The following is a 16,601-nucleotide window of genomic DNA, read 5'->3' as shown; positions in this document are numbered from 1 at the left end:
GTCACGAGTCACTGGCTGCAATTTAAATTAGGAACACGCCGTGTCCCAGTGACTTTCAGTGCCATTGTGCTGAGATGCAGGGTAAAACTGAGAGAGGAGATTTGCTGCACTTTTGGGGTCAGTTTTTCTTTAAGGTTTTTTCTGTGAAGCCTGCCAGGATTTTTCTCTCATGGTCTTGGGAATCCACTGAGCATCTCCTGAGTCCCTGAGGCAGAAAAGCTCTGTGAGTGTGCATTTTTCCTGGCACAGGGAGCTCAGATTTAGGGGGTTTGATATCTGACAACATTGCCAGCTTTGTACATCTGAGTGAGTTCACCTGCCTGGCATGCAGCAGGTAAAGATGATCCTGAATGGGAATAATAACTGTTTTCTGCTGTTTCTAGAGGTAATTAATTTGTAATTAAATCCCTTTTCCCCCCTGTTGATGTTGATTTATTGAAAAAATATGGATATTGATCTAGTACCAATATCCAATTGTGACAGACAAAAACTCTCTAACAGTTTAAAGTTAGAAAGTGTGTGTTTATTGTGTGTGGGATTGCTCCCAAATACACACTGCAGCTTTCAGGTGATTATAAGTATTGAATACCCAAAACATAAATACATATTCATAATTTTGGTACATCCCATTCCCCGCTTCATATGCTAATTACTCCAAAAGCCATTCAGCATGCGTGGTTTGTCCCTTGAAATGGGTCAGTGTCCCTTCCATGGGGAGGGGTCCCAAAATGAGGAAGTCAATGAAGTCTTCCTCATTGTGACCTTTCTACCTTTTCAATGCAAATGTGACAAATGAACTCTTGGTGGAACTCCCATTCCTTGTCTTCAGTTGGTTTCAGAACAGAGGAGCTCCACAATTGTCTGATGTTCCTAAAAGCTCTTTGTCAGTTTGTGTATTCTGCATTATAAACCCACCTAACTCAACATTGTGCTGACAAGCAATCAATTATTAGTTAACTACTAACTCCTTACTTCATCTAGGCCTACTCATTTATTATTATTATTTTAATTAACTCTAGTAAGGCTTATTTCTAACTAAAACCATAGCTCCTCTAAAATCTCTAAATTCCTTAAAATTTACGTTTCAATGTCACCTCGTTAGCAGCACAGGGAGCTCTCCAGCAAACACAAACCGGCCTGTGAGAATGGCCACGTGGAGCCCTTGGTGCCCTGCAGTGGTTTCTGCCATTGTCAGGGGATTTTCCTGGCACTGGGGTGGCTCCTGTGCCTGGACTGGAGCCCATCAGGGGCTGGGTGTGAAAATTTCCCCCCTCCTTTACTACCTGAGAGAGTGCATGGCTCCTCCCGTGGCAGAACCCCCTTGGCTGTGCCTTTGGAGTGAGTTTTGTGCTGTTCTCCCCGAGCTTTCTGCTGACAGAACAATCTCACCAGCCCCAGGCCTGCCAGAGCCCTGCCTGGCACCTCCCTGCCCACGTTTCCCAGGCACTGGAGCTCTCCTGGCTCGGTGTGTGCCAAGGCTGTGCTCCAAGCAATGGCTCAGACTGGCTGTGGCATGTGCTGGGCTCCCCGAGAGCCTTTCCAGGCGAGGCAGGGCTGCTTCAAGGAGATGTTGCTTTACTAGAACTCATGTTTGTTTGTATTAACAGGAGAAAACACATTATTTTTCCCATTATTATGCATTTTGAAAGAGGCAGGATGAGAGTACAAAAGAAGCAGGCACCTTTGCAAATTCGTGTTGAAATTTCGGAGAATTTGCATCACCTCTGTTGGCAGAGGCTGTCATTGGCAGTCTCATCTGAGCACAAACTGCAGCCTGCTTTCCTTTCTTTTCCTTCCCTTCCCTTTGTGGCTGCCACAGCCTCATCCCCATCACCCACCCCACCTGCTGCTGTCCTCTGCTTTCTGCTTCATGCTTGACCTGTGAGCTGAAATGCTAACGGCTGTTGAAAATCTCAATTAATATAAAACTAGTTTCAGCCAGAAATGTGCTAAACTCGTTTAGCAGATGTAGCATCTCAAGGAAATGCAGAATGGCAAAAGCCTCGGACAACAGTGGAATTTTTAACAGGCTGTGCTTTCAGGTGTGTCTGCAAAGCTCAGATCTGGGCTGGTTTGTGACCAGCAGGGAGGATGGTGGTCACTGTGTGTTTGTAGGTCATGGCATTCCTCTGCTACAGCGTTATCTCCTCGTGCTGGAATAATTCCTGTGTTTCCATAGCTTAAAAAAGGAATGATGTGTGGCCAAGCCTTCAGGTGCAGGGGATAAACCAGACACAGTGTGGGGATTAGGCTACTCTTACATCTGTAAATATGAATATGTAAAGCCAGACCCTTATTTTATGGTGACTTGTACAGGAATCATGCAAAGTACATTTTATAGTCCAGTGAAGGAATACAGTCTAAAATTTCAGCATGGTACTTTTAATTCCACTCTAAATACCTTAGAAACTTGCTAATTAAATACTTGTGGGTTTCTCAGAAGTCTGCACAACATCTCCGCAAGCAATTTGTGCTTCAGGATGTGGTAATACACATACCTCGAGTACACTACATTAAATCCAGATTTTCCCCTGAAAGAGAGGTTGGTGCCACAGTAGAACTGGAAGAAGGATTAAAGGAGATTAATGTAAAAATATGGATTCGTTTACACTCAGGAAAAGATTGTGTCTAGTGATCTAAACTTGTCTGTCACAGGAGCTGCTGCAGTGGTTCCGTGCTCAGAGCTGCTGCCCAGTTAACCCAGACCAAAAATGAACTGGAAAAGGAGCAGTTTTATGTGCAGTGAGGATGGGCAGGGAAGCAATTAATTAATAGAAAAAGATACTTAAATTTCTGGAGGAAAGACCTGTTGGTATTAAAGAGCAGATCTGGCTTGGAAAGTCCCCAAACAGCTGCAGGAGGACAGAGGATTTCTGTTCTGAGCCACTGTGGGGTCACCTGGTGTCCCATTTCCCAGTATTCTCTTCAGATCAATACAGATGTTGGTGTTTACCTGATTTCCATCAGGGCAGAATTTGGTGCAGCTTTGTGTGCTCCTGTTGGAAGGAGTGGCCACGTGGCTGCTTATCTCAATTTACTGGCAGGTGCCATGTCAGTAATGTTATCACTGAAGTGTGATGAGGTGGCCATCAGCAGCAACAGCCCACCCACATCTTCTCGGGGTCTGGGTGTTGAGGTGACCCCAAGGATGTAAAAGTCTTTTCTCTCAGCCCTGCAGCCAGAGGAGCAGTCTGAGTGTGCAGGATCAGCTTCTCAAGGCTGTTTATTTTCCCTTCTCCAGAACATTCTCTCTCTGCCCTGCTGAGCTCTGGCCAGCAGCTCGGCCATGGCATTCTGTCTGCCCTCAGGGGGTGTTTGCATTTTATACCAAAAACTGCCTGTGCCATGTTTGCAATAACGTGCCAATATCTGTCATTTCTGTTGGGCAGTGTGTCTGTGCCTTAAACCAACAGAAAAGTGTCACCAGCACAGCAAGGCATGGAGGGCAAGGAGAAGGAGAAGAAGGTCAGGACACACCCAAATTCCTCCATCTTGTCCCCCTGAACCCCATTCTAAAAACCCCAAAATTCTACTTTTTGATTCAACTCCCACACTACTCAAGCCCTTGTGGCTTGTAATTCCTCATACAGAGTTGACAGCTTTTCCCACAGGCTAAAATCAAAGCCACAGGAGTTTTTGACTTCATGCCAGGGTCTGGGGACAACCAGGGCAGCCAAAGGGATGTGCTGGGTTCCCACAACAGCTCACATTTATTCCTTGGGCCATGAAGAGGCTAAAGCAGGTGTTGATTTCCACTCTGGGTTTTTTGGGAGTATTTATTCCAAGGCTGTTCAGAGGCCTTTTAAGGTTCAGCAGGTGTGATGGGGCTGGCAAAGCTGAGCTCCTGAGCGTCTTTGCAGGTTACAAACCCCATTTCCTCATCTTTCCATCCCTGTCTGTGGTAAAAGCCATGCGAAACTGCAAGAAATATAGTCCTTGAGCTCAGTGCTTCAGCTGCCAGATGGACAAAACCAATTAAATCAGCTCTCCCAGGTGCTGGGCCATTATGTGGGCAGAGATATGACCAGGAGAAATCATTTATTGCTCCTTTCAACCATTTCAGAGCATAGGCTGTGATCTGATGAGACCTGAGGGCTTTGCACTGCAGGGTTTTGTTGGGAACAGCTGGGAGCAGGTAAGGGATTATTTGTGGGAATGGAGAGCTGGTGCTGGCTGCCTTATCCTGGGGTCACACCCTTGTGTTCCAAGATGCTCGTGGCACCTCTTGTTTCCCCTCAGCTCAGGGTAGCTCTCCAGCAGAGAAACCAGAAACTGGGTTTACAGAGCATCAGTGCAGCAGGGGGACAAAACCATCTGTCACCATGCCCAGCCCATAGCTGACCTGCTCTCCCAGACACCCAAGACCTGGCAAGCTGGCCTCCCAAATTCCTTGTTTATTCCTTAAAACTTTGGCCCAGGGAAATTAATTCCATTGTGCCCTTTGTTGAATTGAATGTTTTACTGCTGCATTGTGCTACAGCCTTGAATATGTATTTCTTTGTTGATTATATACATTCGATTTTTAAAGTGGTGTTTTGGTTTGGAAATTGGGAGGCTGATGGATTACAAAATTGGGAAGGTGCAATAGTTGCAATCATGGTTGAAGCACATAAATTTAGTGAAATAATGCTGAAGTTGTGTAACTAGACTGAAAACTTTTCCTTTAGATCTGCTGTCTGATAGTGTTTATGAAGTCCTTGGCAAGATAAATAATGCATGGACTTTTCCCACTAAACCTCCTGAGAGTGGAATTGCATCTACACCAAAAATATCTCTGTGCCTGTTGTGTGCTGCAGTGGGTTTGGAAATACTTTGCCATGGAAGGAAGAGCAGATTTCTGATTTGGGTGATTATTTTAATCACCTCCAGCATATGCATGGGCTGCTTTTTTAAGAACTGAAAACATCCCAAAATAGGTGACTGGGGAAGAGTCAAGTGAAGGTTATCCTCTCCCTGGTACTCACACTGGGATGTCAAAAAGCTTGTAGGGGAAAAGCAATGGCTAACACTGAACTAAAATGGGGTCTTTATGAATATTCCTTCTCTTCCAAACTCCTGAGTGACTCTGCACCTTGGGGGCTTTCTGGGGGGAAAAAAAGATCTATAGCTGCATAAAAACTGGTGCTGGAGCAGTTTCAGGGTCTGCAGTGCTGGGATGACCCCAAGATTGTAAAAGTCCTTGTTCTCCCAGCCCGTGCAGCCAAAGAAGGAGTCTGGAATGTGTAGGATCAGCTTCTCAAGGCTGTTTATTTTCCCTTATCCAGAACATTCTTTCTCTGACCTGTTGAGCTCTCTCCAGCAGCTCGGCCATGGCATTCTGTCTGCCCTCAGGGCGGTGTTTACATTTTATATCAAAAATTACCTGTGCTATGTTTACAATATTGTGCCAATATCTGTCATTTCTGTTGGGCAGTGTGTCTGTGCCTTAAACCAACAGAAAAGTGTCACCAGCACAGCAAGGCATGGAGGGCAAGGAGAAGGAGAAGAAGGTCAGGACACACCCAAATCCTCCATCTTGGCCCCTTGTACCCCATTCTAAAAACCCCAAAATTCTACTTTTTCACCCTGTGTTAACTACCACACTGCTCAAACCCTTGTGGTTTGTAATTCCTCATAGAGAGTTGGCTAAAATCAAAGCCACAGGTGTTTTTGACTTTGTGCCAGGGTCTCTGAGCCCCTGCCAGGGTCTGGGGCAGCCAGGGGGATGTGCTGGGCTCCCACAGTGCATTTACAGCAGAAATGCAGCAGAATCTCCACATTTTCCCAGCTAATTGGTGAAGCAGGGAGCTCAGTGAGGTGTGGAGAAGCTCCGAGGTGATGGATTCCTTCTGTGAGTCCCTGCCTGGGTCCCAGGGCTGCCATCCCTCTGCTGGGAGCGGCTCTGGGAACGCTCTGGAGCACATTTCTACATTTGGAGCACATTTCCTTTCCTTACCTGGTGAATTTTCCACGCCCCACTCACTGGAAAACTTTGAAGAGGAGCCCCTGTGCTCTATAGCACTGAACTCATCTTTTCCTGCATTAACTGTTGATTTTTTTTCCTTTTTTTTTTTTCTGGTGGGGGGGGTTAGCGTTGGGATTTACAGTTCTTGAGATGGTATTTTGTGTTTGGACTTAGATGTTTATTATTTCTTATTTATATTACAATTTTATGAATTGTGAGTTTTACGGTGTTTTACTCCCAAGCTGTAAAATGGCTTTGTATTTATTTCTGTAAGGTTTTTTTAAGGAAAAACTATTTAATTAAGAAATTACATTTATTTTTACTTTTAACTTAATAACTATTTACTTATGTCTCATAATGTGGACTTTTTTTTTAATTATAAAATTCTACTTAAACTTATGAAAAAGAAGGTGAAGAAGAAGGACTAGTTATTGTTTTAAAACTTCTATTTCAGTTATATATATATTATTATATTTTAAAACTTTAAGTTTTCTATTATGTGATATTACACACTTCTATTTAAACTATGCACTTATAATCTTAATTTAATTATTTAATTTTGGAAGTCTTCTCTATAGCTTCAGGTTAAATGTAGTGTTTTCTTAAGGGACTATGTTTTTCTATACAGAAAGTTTTAAATTTTCAATATCTAGGGTTTAACAATTAACAATTCCATATGGAATCATAAACAACCAAACTTTTATTTCTTCCTACCAAAAATAATTTTTTCCCCCACAGGTTTTTTTCCTTTTGTTCCATAACTGGGGCCACATGGGAGGCTGTAATTTCTAATTACAAATATTTACCAGTCCTGTCACCTCCTTGTCACTGAGAAATTAAACCTGGTTTAGCTAATGAAAAGCCTAGCCAAGGGATGCACCAGTGTTAAGCTGTGGGGATCCATTGCTTTCCTCAAGATTTGAGCTGCACAGGACTTAAACAAGGAATATTTGAAGAGGGAAGCAAAGAGCTGAGGTTGATGCCATATTTAGTAGTGCATTATAATTTCTCTTGGAAGCGGTAGACCAGTAATCTGGGAATTTTGGCTGTCATCCTGCTCCTATTTATGAGCAATTTTAATGCAGTAATTACATGCAGGGAAAATTGTTCACTAGGTTGATGAGATAGATGGAAATTTAATCTTTTTTTCTTGTTTGGTTGTCCAATATTTTTATGGCATCCTTCTGGAAGCAAGGGGGTATAATAAAAGAATCTGGAACTCTGTTGCTCCTTGGAAATACTGATAGTTTGAAAGATTTGCTCAGTGTAAGTTAAAGGCAGCTCATTAAACAAACAAATGAGCTGTCCTTAGAGCAATCAGTATTTACTATTAACTGAACAGCACAGTAAATAATGAATTGCAGGTAAGGAACTACAGATAAGTATTTGCAGTGAATTCAAATTACTTGACTTAAGCCTGAGGCAGAGAAAAGCAAATAGAAAGTCAGAAAGAGAAGGAGGAGGGGGGAAGAAGAAGGGCACGGAGGGGTTGCAAATGTAACATTTGCTGTAGCAATCCATGCTCATTTGTGGTGCAGAAGAAAGGTTTTCCTGGGAATCTGGTGCCCCCATCCCTGCTGCAAGTGGTGCTGCAGTGAGAGAAATGGAGGATGTGGAATTCCTGGGGAAAAGGAGAAGAGAAGGCTTTATAAAGGGGAGACCTTATAAATTTTCCAGTACCTGCAGGGGGGTTACAAGAAGGCTGGAGAGGGATTTTGGACAGGATATGGAGGGACAGGACACAGGGAATGGCTTTCCAATGAAGGAGGGCAGGGATGGATGGGAGATTGGGATGGAATCCTTCCCTGGGAGGGTGGCAGCCCTGGCACAGGTGCCCAGAGCAGCTGGGGCTGGCCCTGGATCCCTGGAATTGTTCAAATCCAGGTTGGACAGTGCTTGGAGCAGCCTGGGACAGTGGAAGGTGTCTCTGCTATGGCAGGGGCTGGGAGAAGATGATTTTCAAGCCCCCTTCCAACCCACCCATCCTGTAATTCTGTGAAAATCAGGACTCTGCTTGGAGAGCAGGGCTGATGTTTTTCCAAGGTCAGGATTTTGCAAGTGGGTCCCTGGCACTGTCCTACCCCAAGGACAGAGCTGTGCTTTGGCACCAGCGAGACCAAAACCTGCCCACGGCTGCCAAGTGCCTGCACAGCTCCCTCAGCCATTTCTCCAAATTACTTAGGCAGCGAAACTGTTCATTTGCTGGGAGCTGGCAGACGTTGGGAAGTTTGGCTTTGGAGTTTAATCATCGTTGGAGTGAGAGATTGTGCTGCCTGGAGTTTGGGTGGCTGTGTCTGAAGGAGGATGGATGGGCTGTCTGGGGGATGTTGCTCATTAAGGAAGGGGTTTGGGGTGTTTTGGGTGCTGGAGGTGAGAGGGCAGGTTGGGGATTTAATCAGGATCTCTGCAGTTTCACCTGAGGACAGCCAGAGGTGTGACAGGCATCCTAAACACCCAAAGCTTGGCAGCCCTGCCTAAATGCCACCTTAAAAAGGTGAAGAGCTTAGTCCAGGTCTCTGCAGGGAGGAGGAGCCTCACCTGGCTGCCTGCTGAGCACCAGAGCAGGGCACAGAGGGGGGGAGAAGTGAGTGGGGCACGTCAGGGGAGATGGGTGAGGTGTTGGCATTCCATAATCAGCTACTCCACCAGGGATAAGAGACATGGGAGCATGAGGTTTATCTTACTGCGAGGTTGTCACACGATAAATATCTCTGCAGAGAGCCTCTTGCTTGATTCCCATCACCCCAGGACTGCACCTCGTGGAATCCCCTCCCAAAAAGCCAGCCCAGGTCCAAGGCAGCTGCAGGGAGGTTCCCAAGTGGAATTATCTGCTGGGTGTGCACCAGCCCATCACTGCTGGTCCCCCTGTGCTGCCTGCTTCCAAGGGCTGCTGCTGCCAGCCCCCAGCATTAGTATTCAAGCCAGGGAACAGGAGTGAGGTGCTAGACAGGCCGGCTAATTACAGCAGCCTGCAGAGGCAAGTCGGGCTGTGCCACATGATGAAGGATATCCTGCTTACTTGGAACGTCGCTGCTCTGCTGTGGCACTTCATTTAAAAAAAAATAAATAAAATAAGGTGTGAGCTAATTGGTTTGGTTAAAGAATTGAGCTGTGCTCTGGTGTTTTTTCTTGGATTTAATCTGAATTTATACAATGCTTTGTGACACTCATCTAAAGCGAAATGTGCTGTGACCTTAGCAAGCTGCACACCTCCTGTAATGCCAGCTGCCCTGCCTCTGGCTGGCATCCTGACCTGCCTGCTCCTGTCCCCAGAGCTGTCAGCAGATGGGGGAGAGGAGGCTCTCACTGCCACCAACGTACCATCTGCAGGCAGCGAGGATGCTCAGGTTTTTATGAGCCTAAATTGCAATTCTGCATCCAGAGGGTTTTCTGTCAGAGCATCTGTTTTACTGCCATGACACAGATCTGGGGCTGAGCGTGTGCCAGGAGCAGGTGAGGAGGGGCAGAGCAGTGACAGCAGCCATCAGGTAGCTGCTGGCTGGGGCTGCTGTGTGTCCTGCGTGTCCCCTGTGCTGTCACACAGCCCAGGTTTGGGCAGGCTGAGCTTTGGAAAGTTCCACTGCTCAAAAGGCAGAGCCAGGAGGACTCAAGCTGAGGGAATATCTGCCACAAACAGAACTAGTGGCATTGCCTGATTCTGGCTGATTTACCCCCAGGATAACCTGGGGGTGCCAGCTGAGCCTGTCCCCTGTCCCTGTCCCCTCCAGTGCCCTTCTGCAGAGCGGGGCACTAAGCAGATTAGTCGGCTTCTTCCATCAGCAAATACTCCAGGCCTAAGATACTTAAAAGACATCTGGTTTTTAACCTCATTTCTAAACAAATGAGGCTTATGTGATTATGGTGTCTGTCGCTTGCCCCTCGCTGGCCAATTGCAATCCTCAGCCGTGGATTTTGGTCTCACAGATGTGAACTTCCAGGAAGTTTCCATGGGATGGTGTGAACACAACTCATCCTGGAGGGAGAGCCACAGCACGAGCTGTGCTCATCCTGGAGATGATGTGAGAGGGAGTGTGCTGGAGGAAATAAAAATCTGTTTGTAGGGGAAAGCAGCCATGAGGAGCAAACCCCCATGGGTGGAGGCTGTGGTGGCGTGGCTGAGCTCTGCCTCTGCTCCAGCTGTGCTGGGCGAGCACATCCACCGCAGAGCCCCCTCCTGCTGTCCCTCCCGTGATCCCAGGATTGCTTTTCTGATCCCTGGATTAACGGGCTGGCATGTGCAAAGATCCAAGGGCTGTGTGTGAGGCAGGCTCGGCGTGGCAGGGCGAGCTCTGCCCCTGGGCTCGCGGCCGTGGCGCCGAGCTGGCCGGGCAGTGCCAGCCTGGGCTGCCCGCTGGGCCCGTGGCTCCTGCACGGTGGCCTTGTCTTCAGAATTGTTCTTTCACAGCTATCCTGACAGCTGAGGGCTGAATTCTCCCGGGACTGATGTCCCTTAGCCCTGTTAGAGGGTGCACGGGTAAGCACAGCTCGTGCTGGTTAATAATTCACTCAGGGGTCGTGGATGAAGTTGATGACTTCAGTTGGAAGTCCAGACTGAAACTAGAATCCTCCTCCATGGACCCATTTTTGCAGAAGCCCGGAATTTAGTTTTATATATAGTATGTAGTTTTATATATATATATATACATATATTTATTTATTTAGTTAGTTAGTTTTTAAATATAGTTATTTATTTATTTATACAGTTCTGAAATTTATTTATTTATTTATACCATTTATTTATTTATTTATTTATTTATCTATAGTTATATATATATTGTATATAGCTTTGGGTTGGAAAGTGCCTTAAAAATCATTTTCTCCCACCCCTGCCATGGCAGGGACACCTCCCACCGTCCCAGGCTGCTCCAAGCCCTGTCCACCCTGGCCTTGGGCACTGCCAGGGATCCAGGGGCAGCCACAGCTGCTCCGGGCACCTGTGCCAGGGCCTGCCCACCCTTCCAGGGAAGGATTTCTTCCTGATTTTTCATCTAAATCAGAATTCTCTCTTTTACTTCTCTGTGAATTTCACTTAAATTCTCATTAGAGCTGGATCTGTCTCCTTTTTGCCGCTACACAACATTTTTACCTTGTAATTCAGAACCTAAGGATGGCCAGTGGAATGTGCAAAATCCACTCAGAGTAGTTCTGGGACTGTGGGGAAAAAGCAAAGGTTTCATGTTCTGGTTCCTAGTAATGAACTAAATGAGATTGTGTCCTTCTTTGAGCATAAATGAAAGATAAAAGACAGATGAGATTTATGAACGAGGTCATTAGTGTACCAAATTTCTCTCATTAGATCTGTAACATTACTTTCCAACTTACACAACTCTCATTAGAAAAATTTATGAACTGGAATGATTACAAATACACCATACTCTAAACCATCCCTACTTTTAATTGCCAAATGGTAAAAAAACAATTATATTTCTGTGCTACAACAGAGCTGTACTTTTGTGCATGGGCTTCTTTATTAGAATTTAAGTAGAGGTTGTTCCTGAAGCCAGGGGATGAGGCGAGAGGAAAATGAACCATTTAGTGCAATTTAGCTGCAAACCTGAAGCATTGCTTTAATTTTATAACTGTCTCAGACCCAGGTTGATCTTGCAGGCTAATATTACTGTTTTTTCTTCTCACCAGACTCCCACTCTCACAACCCTGTGCCTGATTTGAAGTGACAGTGAGCGGAAGCATAAGGTATCTCTCATTCTGTTTGGACTCCTTGTTTACAGAAGAGTGATGGAGATGCTATTAAGCACAAAAGGCATCACCATATGCCTGTTTTTCTTTGTATTGAGTTTGGCAGCAGCTATTGAAATACCATTATCAGGTGAGTTGTAGCTATTTGCTGTGCACTTTGCTGTTTTGTTTGGTATTCCTTTGCAGCTATCCCTGAAGGAAAAATACTAAATCCTCCTTTCCAGTTGTGTTCCATTTGGAATTTAATCTCGCCACAATGTGGCCTTTGGGAAATTCAGGTCTGATCAAAAACTAAGCTGTCGTGTTTGGGCCTGCTTAAATGGAGCAGTAAAGTTGTCTAATAACATCTCTCTGGTGTTAGCTCCGAGGGTTTGGGTTTGTCCTTCACTTCAGTTCCTCATTTTGGCTCTGAATGCCCCTGAAGCTTGTTTGATGTGCCTAAATCCCTCCTTGCATGTGGTGCAAGCTGCCATCCCAGCCTGGGGAAGGAGCAGGTGGATGTCTCAGGGCCAGTGTTGGTCCCCAGAGGAGGATTTCACACTCTGTGCCCTGCCCAAGGGAGCAGCTCCTGCATCCCTCGCCGGCTGGGAGGAATTTAAACTGCTTGTTTTACATGGATCATGAGCTTCCAGGACACGTGTAAGATACGGGATGAGGCTCACAGGGATCAATCCAAGGAAAGCCTGAGGACCCCTCTGCCTGGAGTACAGCCCAGACCTCCCCAGCTTTGCATTTTTCAGACAAAATGGACCAGGAGGGTCGAAAACTGCATTTTGCTTTGTTGTTCCTGTTAAAAAAAAAAAAAAAAAAAAAAAAAGGCAACAAAGCAAAACTCAATAATATAACAATATTAGAGTTTATTTATTATGATGGGGAAAAATAAAGAAGTAAACCTAAGGAGGAATAAATTTAGGCAGTTTTCAGGGTCTCTCCTACTTTTCAGAGTAGGACATGGGCTGGTTTCAGGGCATCCTTTAGATCTGCCATGAGCTCTTAGCACTCTGGAGCCTGCCAATAGCCATGGCTGCAAAGAGGAAGCCAACCAAGCAGGTTTATAGGATATTTTTGTAAAACAATCCATATTTGCATTGGGAAGTAGAGGTTTGTGTTTTTTTTTTTCAGGAAGGAACAGCAGTGGCTCCTTGTGTTTCAATAAAGCCAAAGTGGAGCTGCGACTGTAAAGCACAGGACAGACCCTCTGGGCATCCACTGCTTTTATGAACCTACCCCAGGGAACCACCTAACCCTTAATTAGCTGTAATGAAGCATTTTATATTATAATAAAAAGTTATTTCTCATCAGTGGAGCTGGTGGGCTTGGAGGTGTTCACCTTTGAGACCATATGATATGACAATACATAGCGTTTCGCTCCAGCTTTCAGCTCCCTGGACTTAAAGCAGCACCCAAAGAGCATTTTAATTCTCTTCCTGGCTGTTTATAACAATGGGGTGATCCTATTATACCAGCTCCACTGCAGGGAACATTCTCCTTCCTCTGTTACACAGGCTTTTGTAACACTTTAATTCCCTCAGAAAAAAACCAAAAAGTTTGTGCAGCCTCGAAGCGTGACCGTGCAGCTGCACCCTGGGGCAGATATGAAAGCAGCCTTGCAGCCCATGGATTTTCCTGGCAGTCCATGGGTTTTCCTGGCAATTTTAGCCAGGATGGAGCAGCAGTTTGCTGCTTCACATGTGTGCATCTGAGTCTGGATTAAATCCAGTGACTGACTTCACCTATGAATAAATTTGCCACAGCCCTGTGCTTTGGCTTGAGCTCTGGCATGGTCCCAGCTCCCCTCTGCCCGGGTGGGTTTGGAGGGGAATGAGGGTGGGCACTGTCCCTCTGCCAGGCCTTTCTGTGGCCACGGAGGCAGTGGCAGTGGCCAGAGGGTATTGTGAGTGCCAGGGAGGAGATGTTCATCTTTTTCCCAAGGTGAGCCTCACTCTCTGCAGGAATAATGCAATCCTGCCATTGTCTCTCCACTCAAGGGGAGCCCAGTTTGGCTGGAATGTTGTTTTAACCCAATTCCACTTTGTGCTCAGTTTCCCAGCTTCCAACCATCACGGAGCAATCCCACACCCAGGTTGCCTACCCTTTTGACGAGGACTTCACCATTAAATGTGAAGCCAGAGGAAACCCCCAGCCCACGTGAGTACTGCCTGGAGAAGCAAACAGAAGCTGAGCTTGCTTTTAACCTTTGCCAGGCATTGTTGTGTCTGTCTGGAGCTGCTGCACAAAATCCTGCTCATCATCCTCAGTGGGGTTAAGGTTTGGCTTTCCATTCAGGCCATTCAGCTTTTGTTGCTCCATCACTTCCCCTCACCCTGTGAATAGGTATCAACATGGTTTTCCTTGCTGGGGGATGTTTCATTTCTCTGGCACGTGCCAAAAACCCCGTGGTTTAAAAAAGAAAATAAATTCTTGTCTGAGTTGTGCTGCAAAAGATGGGCAGTGTCATGGTAATCAAAGTTCCCAGCTGTTCCTCTGCCTCTTCCACAGCAACCCTAAAAATCCCAAACACATTAAACTGTGTATTCAAACACCACATTTGCATTTTATCAGATATCTTGTCTGTACCTAACATCAGCAGGGCTGTGGTGATGGTAGAGATAGACACAGGAGTTCTTCAGAGAAATATCCAAAGATAAGCTCTGTGCATTTTACACCAGTGTGGAAAAGACAAAGATTTTTAATGAAAATGTGATTAACAAGAGTGTAATAATAACACAGTAAAAACTCCTCCAGAGGCTTTCACCACTGAATGGTGTTTGGGCTAAATGAATAGCTGGTTTGAATGTAATTTTTTTCCCTTTAATCCTTCCCTTCTCCTTTCTTTGTAATACAATTTAAACTTTAAAAGACATTCTTTTATTTAGATCAAGGCAATTTGGTAATTTTTAATTGAGCTCTGAATGGGGATTTGTAGCATGATAACAAATTCCCTTTGTTCACTGTTTGTCAGTGCATCAATGAAAAGTTTCCTGATGTATTTCAATGATGTGGTAGTGCCTGTTAAGCAAGGGGATCCCATATTCCTCCCATCATGGAGCAAGGCAGTTTTGCCAAGACCAGTGAAGTACCAAAACAACTGTTTTGTTGTTAATTATTTATTCTCTTAAAACCAAAAAGAAAGGTACATCTGCCACTGAATTGATGATACACTGTAATTCCCAGCTGTCTGATTTTAAATCAATTTAGGCAAATTTCAATCCATCTGAGAATTGCAGGCACAGCATTTATCAAAATCAGCCCCCAGCAGCATCAAAACTACAAATGGATCTATGGCAAGGAGAACCTCAATGGAATCACCTCAGTTTCTTCTGATTCAGCCATGGTGGAGGGCGGGAAAAGCTCTTGTGGATCTTTTCCATTCCGAATCAGCAATTCCACAGGCTTTGCAGAGCTGCAGGTGCTCTGTCCCTGCCCCTGCTCCCAGCCCTGGGCTCTTGTCCCATGTCACAGGCAAGAAAAGCAGAGAGTTTGGAAAGAGGGATGTGCCCGAGGGGCAGCACGAGGCAGAGGAGCGCAGTGGTCGCTCTGCCATTCAGCTCTCTCCTCTTACATCCAGTTTTTTCCTTTTATTTTGTTAAATATATAAATTAAAATTATATGCATAAATATATATAACTTTAATAAATAAATTAAAATAAATATATAAATTAAAAATATACATAAATATATATTTAACTTTTATTTGCTAAATAACCCTCTTGGCCTGATAATTACCCCTCATTTATACCAAAATGCTGTCCTGAGGCCTGCCCACTGTAACATTTCTTTTCCTTTCCAGCTTTAACTGGACTAAGGATGGAAAACCCTTTAATTTATCATCTGACCCGAGGATAGTTACATCTAACAACTCTGGAACTTTTGTGATCCAAAACCGAGGAATCATCAACAATTTCCAAGGGAAATATCGCTGCTTTGCCTCCAACGTGCTGGGAACTGCCATGTCAGAGGAAATTGAGCTGATTGTTCCAAGTAAGAGCTTTATTTTTGGTTTGAATTTGTAGTTATTACTATTATTATTTAAATAAGAACTATCTTTCCTCAAAATTAATGGGAAAGAAGCAGCTCGCTAAGGTGATGCATGGCAAAACACGAATTGTTTGTTATTCAGTGAACATTCAAAGAAGAAAGTGGTATTTTCTTCTTGGAATAATTTAATTTAATTCCTGGTTTTGAGGACAGAAACCAAATCTGGATGCAGGATTTCAGACCACTGAACTATCAACTCCCACAGGTTATTACTGCAAAATAGCAACGGATGCAAATGTTTGAAAACTCCAGGGGAAGTGATTTGATCAGCTGTGAGTTCATTAATCTGATGTCAGCAGCATTCAGGGATTGGGATAAATACTGATGGGGAGAAGAATAAAGCCCTGCAACTAAATGGAAAACAAGCTTAAAAATAAAACAGGGAAAATTACTGATCCTAGGAATTTGTGCTTCCACTATTAGCACGGAGGAAGGGCAGAGGGGGAAATGAGGGATTAAGGACCAGGTTTGTAGAAGTGGCATGAAATTTATGGATAGAATCAAAGGATCATTAAGGTTGGCAAAAAGCTCTTAAAAATCATTGAGTCCAACCCTTAACCCAGCCCAGCCATGTTCAGCATTCACCTGTGTCCCAAAGCTGAAACAGCTGCTTTGTACCAATCCATTTAATCACCTGTAGTTTGGAATATGAGCACGCATTTTGGTTCTAAATTCAGGATTGTAACATACGAAATGAGAAGAGGAAAATCAGAAGCAGAATCTTCCTAGAGGGAGTAGAAAGGACAAGGAACTCGTCGAGCTCCATGATGGAGCAGGGTGAGAACCTGAAGCAGGTTTTATGATGCAGTTCTGATGCCTTGTGCAGGCTGCCGTAGAGCAGAGGCTGGGCAGAGTCACAGAATAAAGCAGGGATTTATTCAAGGATCTCCTCCATGGATCCACCTTGGGCAGCACCAGAGCC

At 44.8% G+C, this 16,601-nt stretch overlaps 1 protein-coding gene across 17 annotated transcripts in view; it reads left to right on the top strand.

Moving 5' to 3' along the window:
* Nucleotides 1-16,601, top strand: part of CHL1 (cell adhesion molecule L1 like) — a 140,016-nt gene that overhangs the window by 71,125 nt on the left and 52,290 nt on the right. For all 17 annotated transcript variants that reach the window (XM_085590282.1, XM_077786188.2, XM_077786193.2 and 14 more), the window contains 3 exons: nucleotides 11,582-11,771; nucleotides 13,684-13,789; nucleotides 15,432-15,622. In XM_085590282.1, coding sequence (XP_085446408.1) covers nucleotides 11,681-11,771; nucleotides 13,684-13,789; nucleotides 15,432-15,622 — 388 coding nt within the window. In that variant the 5' untranslated portion in view covers nucleotides 11,582-11,680. The remainder of the gene's footprint in view (nucleotides 1-11,581; nucleotides 11,772-13,683; nucleotides 13,790-15,431; nucleotides 15,623-16,601) is intronic.

The sequence above is a fragment of the Lonchura striata genome, chromosome 12 (assembly GCF_050655825.1).
Source record: "Lonchura striata isolate lonStrDom1 chromosome 12, ASM5065582v1, whole genome shotgun sequence".
Taxonomy (NCBI): Eukaryota; Metazoa; Chordata; class Aves; order Passeriformes; family Estrildidae; genus Lonchura; species Lonchura striata.
This window is presented reverse-complemented; position numbering and strand designations above follow the sequence as displayed.